At 47.1% G+C, this 11,170-nt stretch overlaps 1 protein-coding gene across 1 annotated transcript in view; it reads left to right on the top strand.

Moving 5' to 3' along the window:
• Window positions 1-1,465: 1,465 nt before the first annotated feature.
• Window positions 1,466-11,170, top strand: part of LIG3 (DNA ligase 3) — a 28,823-nt gene continuing 19,118 nt past the window's right edge. Inside the window, exons 1-6 of the mRNA XM_074974420.1 lie at window positions 1,466-1,584; window positions 2,072-2,653; window positions 4,713-4,856; window positions 6,862-7,059; window positions 7,557-7,708; window positions 8,522-8,688. Of these exons, the coding sequence (XP_074830521.1) occupies window positions 2,092-2,653; window positions 4,713-4,856; window positions 6,862-7,059; window positions 7,557-7,708; window positions 8,522-8,688 (1,223 nt within the window). The 5' untranslated portion in view covers window positions 1,466-1,584; window positions 2,072-2,091. The remainder of the gene's footprint in view (window positions 1,585-2,071; window positions 2,654-4,712; window positions 4,857-6,861; window positions 7,060-7,556; window positions 7,709-8,521; window positions 8,689-11,170) is intronic.

Genomic DNA, 11,170 nt, shown 5'->3' with positions numbered 1-11,170 from the left:
TGTACATCTGGGAACAAAGAATGTAGGCCATACTTACAGGATGGGGGGCTATACCCTGAGAAGCAGCAGCTCCGAAAAAGACTTGGGGGTCATGGTGGATAATCAGCTGAACTTGAGCTCCCAGTGTGATGCTGCGGCCAAAAGAGCTAATGCAATTCTGGGATGCATAAACAGGGGCATCTCAAGTAAGAATAGAGAGGTTATTTCATCTCTGTATTTGGCACTGGTGCGACCATTGCTGCAAAACTGTGTCCAGTTCTGGTGCCCACAATTCAAGAAGGATGCTGATAAATAGGAGAGGGTTTGGAGAAGAGTCACGAGAATGATTAAAGGATTAGAAAACCTGCTTTATAGTGATAGACTGAAGGAGCTGACTCTATTTAGCTTAACAAAGAAAAGATTAAAGGGTGACTTGATCCACAGTACCTGGGGAACACATATTTGATAAAGGGCTCTTCCGTCTAGTAGAGAAAGGTCTAACGTGAACCAGTGGCTGGAAGTTAACGTTAGACAAATTCAGATGGGAAATAAGGCATACATTTTTACCCGTGAGAGTATTTAACAGTTGGAACAAGTTACCAAGGGCGCTGGTAGATTCTCATCACTGACCATTTTAAAATCAGGATCAGATGTTTTCCTGAAAGATCTGCTCTAGGAATTATTTTGGGGCAGTTCTCTGGCCTGTGCTCGGAGGCCAGAGTAGATGACCACAATGGACCCCTCTGGCCTTGGAATCTATGAATGAGGGAGTAGGGTCTCGGGTGAGAGGGAGGGTTTGCCATGAGGGAGAGGGATTTGCCATAAGGAGATGGGGGTCTGCGCTGAGTGGGCGGAGTCTGCAATGCTGAGGCAGAGTCTCTGATGAGAGGGTGGAGTCTCTGTTGAGGGGGTGGGGTCTCTGATGGGGGGTTGCTTGGGGGGGTCTGTGTTGAGGGGGTGGGGTTTGCCTTGAGGGGGCAGGGTCTGTGCTGAGGGGGTGGGATCTGTGCTGAGGGGGCGGGGTTTGCCTTGAGGGGGCGGGGTCTGTGCTGAGGGGGTGTGGTTTGCCCTGAGGGGGCGGGATCTGTGCTGAGGGGGCGGGGTTTGCCTTGAGGGGGCGGGGTCTGTGCTGAGGGGGGTGGGGTTTGCCTTGAGGAGGTGGGGACTAGGCTGAGACCGGAGTTTTTGAGGGGTAGGGTTGTCAACTTTGGTTGGAGGTATTCCTGGAGATTTCATCACATAACTTGATCTTTAATTAAGGATTAATCTTTGACTCCCGGATAATCCTGGAGTGTTGGCAACCCTATTGAGGACGGAGGGTCTCTGCCCGAGGGGGTGAAGCTCCCGCGAGAGAAACGCGGCTACCGCTGGGGGCGGAGTCAGTACCGAGAGGCGTGGCCACTTGCAGGGGGCGGGGTCAGCCTGCGGGGCCCCACTCCCGTCCCGGCCCAGCCGCCCGTGCTCGCGGGCCCGCGCGCATGCGCGATGCCCGCCCTGCGTGGCCGCGAGTCCCGGATTTGAAGCCGACGCGGGGGCGGCGGCGCGGGCCGAGGGGGCTGGGCCGGTCAGTCCCCGGACGCTCCTGCCCGCGGCTGCCGGAACCAGGTGCCTGGGGCGCGGCGCGGGGGGCCGGGCTCTGCTCCCTCCGGGGGCCCGGCCCGTCTCGTCTCCTCCCGGGGCCGCGGCGTCCCCCCAGCCCGGCCCTACCGCGCGGACAGCGGGCTCCGGCGCGGGCTGCGGGCCCGGCTCGGCCGCCGAGTCGCTCCCGGGCCCTCCCCCCCCCCGCTCCCTGCCGGGCCGCCGGCGGCGCCGCTGCCTCTGCTGCTGCAAAGCCCGGCCCAGGGCGTCCCCAGCCGGGCACGGGCGCGGGCCGCTCCCCCAGGCGGTGGCCTTGTCTTGCCCCCCGCTCCCCTGGCCCGGGACGGCCGGTGTTGAAACCGCCGCTGCCCGGTTGCCTGCACCTGGCCCGTTCCCGTGTCTCTCTCCGGGTTCAGCCCAGGGAAAGCCCTTGGGACGATACTCGGGGGGCAACTTACGCTGCTCAGAGACTTAGGAAGGCGCCTTGATTTGTTCCCCTTTTTCTCTGGCTTAGTGTGGCATCGAGGGAGCTGTATGCCGGCCGTTTTCAAGAGCCTCTTCTTACAGACTGCCAGGACGCTCAGCAGAAGGGAAGGACTTTGCCTGCCCCAGAGACAGGCTTTTCTACTGAGATTTGAAAGTTGTCTTCTGCGTCTCCTAGTGGCCAGCCCGTTTACTTGGTTCCGATTGCTGGTAAGAAATAAGTCTCTCCTTTCTGCCGGCAGAAACCAGGGAGCTTGTGCTGAAGACTTTGCTGTTCCCTCGGCTTTGCATGTTTGGCATCGTAGGGTCTGCACAGTCCCTGGTGAGATGGCGGAGCAGAGGTACTGCGTGGACTATGCCAAGCGCGGCACAGCCGGCTGCAAGAAATGTAAGGAGAAGATCTTGAAGGGGATGGTGCGCATTGGGAAGGTGGTCCCCAACCCCTTCACAGAGTCGGGCGGGGAGATGAAGGAGTGGTACCATGTGAAGTGCATTTTTGAGAAGCTAGAGAGGGCTCGGGCCACAACAAAGAAGATTGAAGACATCACAGACTTGGAGGGTTGGGAAGAGCTCCAGGATCCGGAGAAAGATATGATAAACCAGTATATCTCAGGTGAGATGCTTGAGGGAGAACCTCTGTGCCCTTGTCTGGGGCCTTAATAATCGGTAATATTAGGCAATGCTGTATGTCAGTGATTCCTACCCAGGAGTATCTGGACCAGTAAATGGCATTGCAGTTCTTTGTGACTAGTGCAGCTGGCTCTTCCTCTGCATTGTAATGAGTCTCCAGGATGGGCCACTTTCCATTCAGTGGTGCTGTAATCCATCCTGGAGACTGAGAGCTGTGAAATCATGAAGTGGATTTGGAGAAGCCCAAGTTGCTCCAATTCCCTCATGTACAAGTGAATGGGAGGTGTCAGGTGCTAGCAAGTATAGCTAAATTCTTTGGTTAAATTAATCTACTTGCTCAAGAAAGATTGGACGCTAGTGTTGTATGCTGTAATTCCACAAGCCTTTTACAGGTGCTGTCACCTTATTGCAACTGCCTTTACCATATACTTAATTTGTCCTAAAAATGGCCTGCTTGCACTGAAGTTGGTAGTATTTGCATTTGCTTTTGCTTTTTAAAACATCAGTACTGCTTCTATGTTTTTATTTTCTACAACACCAGTTATTCCACTGAGTCGTAATTTTTTTTTTCTGTTCCCAGTCTGTATTGAGGACTTCCCTTCACAAATTTCTCATCTTTAAGCCATTTCCTTGAAAACCTTTTCACCTTTTGCAGTCAATCATACCCTTTAGCTGTTTAATCAGTTGACAGTGGTCATTGTTGGAAGAGGAGGAGCCTTGTATCATTCCACTGGGGCTGAGTGCATTGCTTCTGCAGTTGTTACAGACCCTGGCTACCTTAGAAACCATCTAAGAATCAAAACTTAATTTTTTTTCCAAAGAGGTTGTGGCAACTAAGGCTTTGGAGTGGATCCTTCCTCATTGCTCCATGATACTCAGGGTATGTCTTCATGGCAGAGTTAACTTGGGTGATTACCTGGGTTAGCCTAGTTTGAGTGTGAGCAGCCATACCACAAAGCATACCTGAGTTATTGTGTCCTCACTGATGCTGCACCCTCACTTTTGTGTCACTAGAACTTCTGGGAACATATCCCATGGTTCATAAGAATGGCCCTAGTGGGTCAGACCAAGGGTCCATGTAGTCCAGTATCCTGTCTTCCAACAATGGCCAGTGCCAGGTGCCCAAGAGGGAATGAACAGAACAGATAATCACAAGTGATCCATCCCCTGTCGCTCATTCCCAGCTTCTGGCAAACAGAGGCTTAGGGACACCATTCCTGCCCATCCTGGCTAATAGCCATTGATGGACCTATCCTCCATGACTTTATCTTTGAACTGCAGTGAGCTGAGGTGCTCTGATTCTTTCCCAGTGAGTTGAGAGGACTTGTCTGTCCTACGGGGCAGTTGAGGGGAACTGTGGGAAGGCGTTGGAGGACTATCGGCATTCGAACTGTTTATTATTATTTGTATTACCGTGGCGCCACATTCATGGACCAGGCCCCCATTGTGTTAGGCACTGTCCAAACACAGAACAAAAAGAGGGTCCCTGTCCCAAGTAGTTTAGCCTGCATCCTCACTGAAAAATGGGAGGATTATCAGCCTGAGTGAAAGTGGCACCCAGGCTCTAGCCTATCCCCCCCCCCCCCCCAGATGGGCCAGTTAACCCAGGTTTAAAGCATCCCTAAACTCATGTAAGGTTTTTATGTGGGGATCAGAGGGGTTAGAGGCAATGTCTAAACAAGTGCCTGAGTTAACTCTGCAGTGAAGACCTATTCTCCGAATTCAAGCACTAAAAGAGTGGAAGAGAGAAGCACTGTTGTCTAATGGTGTTAGCAAGACACTGGAGCCTCAAATCTTTGCTACCATTCCCAGCTAGCTCTGTCTTGGTGTGTGAGCTTTGTCATATCACTTAACCACTCTTGGTTTTCTTATTTGTAAAATGTTTACCTATCCTCTCCCTCAATGTGTTTTGTGGGTTAATTGTTTGTAAGTTCTCACACAAGTTGCTCATTGCAAAGTATTGCGAATTACTTACCTGATTTTGTTGTTGGGGATTATGGGTTGCTTTGACCTGATGCTTTGCCTCTTACTGTGTTCTACAGAGGCCAGTTCCAAGGCTGCGAACACACCTAAGAAAAAGGCGACAATCCAGGCGAAGCTCTCCCCCAGTGGACAGATAACCAGTCCCAAGAAGGAGCTGCTAGCTACCCCCAATCCATCACCAAAGAAATTCTCTGGCTTCACAGGTGGGAATTATTATGCTGATGCTGGGGGAACCTTCATTCCTCCTATTATATTAGCATTAGCAGTAGAGTTTCATTTGAGTCAGACCTCAGTAGTTTATATCTAGTGAATAAGAAACGATTTAATGCTAACAAAACTTCATATTTTATTTACTTTGTGTAGACAAAGTTAAGTGTTTTCTAAGCTGTCAGTCATAAAAGAACTGATGTTTGCATTATTTTGGTGATGTGTACAAAAGGGATAAAATCTACCAAATCTTCTGCCCAGAAAGAGTAAGGAGACTGCAGAACTGCATTTATATGTCTAGATCAGTGGTTTTCAATCTTTTTCGTTTGCGAGCCCCTAAAAAATGTAGCCCCCTTTGGAAATCTTAGACACAGTCTGCGGACCCCCAGGAGCCCGTGGACCACAGGTTGAAACCACTGGTCTAGATGGAATGTTGACTCCAGATATCGGTAATCAGAAGGACCCGCACCTGTCAGTGGAAAAGCTCTGATTGACATTAGGGGAGCAGGATCTGGACTCAGTTGTATGCATGAACAGTGATTTTGAAACCTATAATTGAAGTGGAGAGCATTTTTATTTTGTGACTTACACTGGCTACCTGGCTGGTTCTTTGAAGAGCCTTTGAGATTTGGAAACTGCACCTTTTTCTACGGAAAGAAAGGTTGAAATAAATCAGGTAGCACGATCTGGGATTTTTTTAATATTTAGTGACACTTGTTAAAATAAAATCACTTCCCCTCAAAATTTCAGAAATGTGGGCACAGCTGTTCTTTGCCTTGGTTCCACTGGAAAAAACTTCATTTCTAAATGAAAATTCAGTAAATGTGTTTTATTGTATTGGACAAACTCTGGTTTTGTAAGTTATTTCATCGTGCTCAGAATTGTATAACGGAAGCTAGAGATGGAAAGACTCCATTACTTCACCTAGTCTTTCTTGCCCATGTAGGATTCTCTCTTATGCTATTTTCTAGTTTTGTCCAGTTTAGCTCTAAGAAATTGAGCATCCGTCTTTCTTGTGGGTGAGGGAAGGGAAACCACAGAGTTGGCAAGTGTAGAAATAAATTTCTCATGGTTTTCAGAATATAACTGTCCAGAAGCTATGCAGATCTCTTAATCCCTCCCAAGTGGAGTAGTATCCTGTTAACTGAAAGCTTCTGCAATAAGTTGAGCATTTGCTGGTTAGTTCCTGAACCTCGTGAGCAGTAAAGAGGCTTGGGTTTAGTTAACTAAGTTATTGCTAAGGTATTTATCCTCTTGTCTCTGTAACATCAAGACAAACAGATGCTCACCAGGTACCCAAAGTAATTACAGTAGAACCTAGTTTATCAATATGCAACTGGAAATTAGATTGTTTCCCCTCACCTCTTGCATAGTAAAACAAATTCCAAATTAGTTAAAACAAATTCCAAGTCCCCTGATTTTATTTGGATGAACTGGTCGTATTGTACATCAGGTGTCCAGATCCAGTTTGTGATTCGTGGGATGGGCTCCATCTTGGCATCTGCCTCTGGAAGTTGAGTGGGAAGAAATGAAAAATGGTTTGGGAGGGATTCTAAGGGAGCCAGCAGCTTTGTCAAGCCTTTTCCTTCCACTGAAGATTGCCTTTTGCTGTGAGAGTATTGGGGAAACCTGATGCTGGAGTGGAGAATTGCCTATAAAGTGAGAATAAAATGAAATTATCCATCAGCGTGATGATTTTTCATTGAGATTTTAACTTTATTTCATAAACTGCAGAAAATTCTCATGTGCTCTGAGTGCAAGGTACATACTAAAGTAGTTGAATTTTTTGTTAAAAATGCACATTCAGATTTTTAATCATGATTTTACAAATCTCATTGATGTGGGCTTCACTACTCACATCTGAAGCTTTGCCAGCTTGTAGGGATTGTTCTTGCTTTTCGTTTGCCTGGACAGTAGTGACCCTCATCTTCAAAGTTTGTACCATATCATCCCAACCTACTTATTAAAAGTTAAATACATGCTGTGTCTCCTTTTGTACAGCTAAACCGGGCAATTCTGATGAAGCCCCTGAAAGCTCTTCCCACAAGTCTAGCCTCTCTGCAAAGAAGTGTGACCCAAAGCACAAGGATTGTTTGCTGCGGGAGTTCAGAAAGTTGTGCGCCATGGTTGCCGAGAAGCCCAGCTATAATGTGAAAACGCAGATCATTCAGGACTTCTTGCAAAAAGGAACTGCGGGAAGTATGTGTGACTCCTGCTTGGCATTTTTCTGTGTTGGGAGGGCATCTGAAAATAATGAACAGCAAAGGCCACCCAGCTTTGTCAGGGATGGGGACAAAGGACAGTCAAGTCCATGGGTAAGATGTGATTCACAGAGTTATGCGCTGCACCACTTTTGTGTCTGTTGTGATGTGGGCAGTGCCTACAGTGTGGACTGCCTTGCTCTTGTCTTTTTATCTAGATAATAAGTTCAATAAGACTGGGTCCCGAGGTGGGATCAGGAGAAATTTTTGTAGCTGGTGCTAAATTTGCAGTATCAGAATTAGCTATGGAGGACCAACTGGGAGGTGCCCTTGAAAGTAGAGTAGTATCCCATAGGGCAACACATGGTGGGCCATGGTTGTGTTGCTGTCTTTTAGAGTTAGTACTTACCTGATGGCCCCTGCGTACATGAATCTAGAGCCTGTCGCTGAGACCAATGTCTGGTAGTTTCTAATGATGTACCTGCCTTTTTCCAGATGGCTTCCATGGTGACCTCTACCTGACTATTAAGCTGCTATTACCAGGTGTCATTAAAAGTGTTTACAACTTGAACGACAAGCAGATTGTCAAGCTATTCAGCAGGATTTTCAACTGCAGCCAGGAGGAGATGGTCCGAGACCTGGAGCAGGTCAGTATAGGGATGGAGACTGCATGTTCATTTCATCTCACCGTTCAGCCTCTTGATACTGAAACCATGCAAATTTGCCTTCACTTCAAAGGATTATAAGTTTTCAGAGCTGTAGTTGGTGATTCTTTTTCATCATGAAGCTTCCCACAAACTGGACCTTTTATATAATGGTATTCCAACAGAATGCAGGCTAGTGTTATGCTGTGCATCAGTTAACCCGCAGCATCCAGGACTAAAGGTGTACTAATGCAAAAGTTCTGAACAATACGCTGGTTGCACTTGATGCACTGAAATCTTTGCCACAGCTACCCTAGGGGTTCTTGTTTTGTCTGGCTTATTCCCATTTAACTGATTGGATTACAATTTTGCTTTTATTTTAAAGTAAATCCTTGCAAAACAAACGATGATGATGGGTCCACTTCTGTAGGCTTAGAGTGTCTTAGCCTCCAGTGAACTCAGCAAGAGTTCATGGCACATAAACTCTACAAGATTGGATTCACGGCGAGGAAATTAAAGGCCACAAATATTGCAGTGGTGGAAAATATGATGACAGCAGGACACAGGGTCTGTGTCTTGCATATACCACTTAAAAAAGAAATGGCTGGGAAGACAATCCCAGTGCTGCATCACTGTTGCCCTTCCTCGCTCTTCGGTTGTGACCCATTCATAGAGGTCTGGCATCAGACTCCTTTTCCCCTCCTACTAAAGATCTAGTTATTGACCCATACTTCATCTCCAGTGCCCCATCTCTTTTGCCTTAGCCTCCTGCCAAAGGTTTGATAAACACCCTGGTTTTGTTTGTCTTGGAGACAGGGAGATGTTTCCGAAACGGTGCGCATCTTTTTTGAAGACAGCAAGTCCTGCCCTCCTGCTGCCAAAAGTCTCCTTACCATCCAGGAAGTGGATGAGTTCCTCACTCAACTTTCAAAGCTTTCCAAGGAGGATGACCAGCAAAGTGTGCTGCAGGATATCGCTAGCAGGTAGGATGAGACACGGGTTAAGTCTGACTCTGAGGCCATAAGCACAAACCAGTGGGTGGTTCTGGTTATTTTTTTAAGGGGATAAGGATCTGTCTCTTACATTTAGATAACTGGTTTGAATCCAGCCCAGATTGGTAGTCTTTGCACTCTGGCTTTTTGGCAGTCTGTGTGAAATGTGTCGGTCTCAGTGCAGTTCCTAGTGGATAAGTGTGCACCTTAAAAACTATAACCACAATTGTTACTGACTGAAAAGGCCATACAGACTGAACTTGCTATTCGCATCTATAAAGGGTCCTTCAATGGCAGAGTTAAATCTCATTTGAGTACTGATCAGCTTGGAGAGCATGTTGCTTTTGCTCATGCTGTGTGTAAAGAATTTCAGTCTTGGCTATCGAGTCGGTATCTAGCACCAGCACTAAGCAAAAGGTTAACAGAGAAACTTCAGATCCAACCTGCATGTAAAGCTGCTGTTCTCAGCCACTGTGAGGGAAGAAACCCTATAGAACCTGGGCATGTGTCTTGCTCAGTCACCATATAAGTGTCAGGTTACGGACCCGTTACCGTATTTTTAATTTACATTAATTTGTTACATTTCAAAATGAAGTTGTTAACGATCTTTCTACAACTTCTGTATATGAAGAAATAGAATTACTGTAGGGGATTAAATTTGAAGGACCCTGCGAAGTTCTTCAAGCCATATGTTTTGGGGCCTGTAAGAGTGTAAAATCTCATACATTTTTGTTCTTTGAGCATCGTAAGGGTTTTGAATTGATCCTTCCGGACTCGAATAATGATAAAAACGTGAGCCAAGATGTTCCAGTGTGGCGAATTGTTTTTAGTGCCTCCATTTTTGGGTACTTAGCTTTTGAGATACCTTAAAGGGGCCTGATTTTGCAGTGCCCAGCAACACTTTCTGAATATCAGATGGCTTGAAAGCATCTCACGTTGGACACCCAAAATCACTTTTAAAAATCTGGACCCTGATATTTACTATGCCACACAGACTCGGAGTCACTCATCTGTCTAAAGTCAGGTATTTGATACTTCATTCCGTCCATACTTAATTCATGATTCGGCTGACGTGGATAGGAGTGTTACAGAGCGCAGACGTCCGTGTTTAATCTTTCTGTCAGTGAGACTGAACTGTTGCCACCATCAATTTTTTTCTCAACTGATGTGTGATAAGAGCTCCACTTCCGCCAGCTTCCTGTTTGCTTTTCCTAATGGCTGTGTGTCAAGTGCTTGTTTCTTGGTTTTTGCAAATATGCTCTTATTCTACTGCTACTTATTGCCAAAAGAATGAATTCCTTGGAGTTTGCAGCGACACCTTCTTGGGTTTTTCCATTTTCCCAGATTCTACATGTTCTCAATCTTTTTGGTAACTCTCCTTTAATTTGTATAGGAGTTGGTTTCTTTTGTCCCTCACTGGAAAATATTGACTTGAGAGAATCATCCTTTAACTGAGTTAGGAGTAGAGGAAGTCAGTAAAATTTTCAGCTCTGCCATTTACTTGGGTGCCAGGGCCAAGATCCCACTGAGATGACACTAATGCTCAACATCTAGAATAGCAGTTCTCAAACTTTAGCAACCTGAGGACCCCCATTTTGATTTAAAAATTTTCACGGACCCTCAAGCTCCCCACTCAGCCCCAGGCCCTGACCTCACTCCACCCCTTCCCCAGGGCCTCACTCCTGCCCCTCCTCTTCCCTGCCTCTTTCCGCCCCCTCCCCCAAGCACGCCCCGTCCCCACTCCTCCCCCTCCATCCTAGTGCCTCCTGCACACCGGGGAACTGAGGATACTCCAGGGGGTCCATCGGCCCGCTGATCAACTCCTCCCCCTCCAACCTCTCCCCCTCTCTCCCAGTGCGTCCTGCATGCCACTGAACAGCTGTTCCCCACTGTGCAGGAAGCACTGAGAAGGACGGAGAGGAGTTGAGGGAGGGGGAGGAGTTGATCAGCGGGGCTGGCGGACCCACTAGAATACCCTCACAAGACTCCAGTTTGAAAAACACTGGTCTAGAAGGTTGATGCAAAGAAGTCTCTCCTCTGACCTCCTATGCATATAATTTGCAAAGCAGTTTGCAATGATGCTATGTAAAACAGTACTGGATAGCCCTCCTCCGAGAGATGGTTGTATCAGCTAAATAACCCATTGTGCAACAGTGAGAAAAGGGCAAATCCCTGTGTAAAATCCTATGGCATCTTTAATATCTAGACATTTCACACAAGGTCTCTTCTAAAAGCCCCCTCACCACCACATGCAGTAAATTGCATGGAACTTAGTTTGCTGCTGAAGGATGAAAGGTTTTGACCCTGCTGGGATTTGAATGATGAAGTGGGTTTTAGCCCACAAAAGCTTATGCTCAAATAAATGTGTTAGTCTCTAAGGTGCCACAAGTCCTCCTCATTCTTTCTATGGTTCTGGAGAGTTTTAGAGCCTTATCTTAAAATTTAGATCACTGGCGAGCCATCTCCTGAGTGC

The sequence above is a fragment of the Natator depressus genome, chromosome 17 (assembly GCF_965152275.1).
Source record: "Natator depressus isolate rNatDep1 chromosome 17, rNatDep2.hap1, whole genome shotgun sequence".
NCBI lineage: Eukaryota > Metazoa > Chordata > Testudines > Cheloniidae > Natator > Natator depressus.
This window is presented reverse-complemented; position numbering and strand designations above follow the sequence as displayed.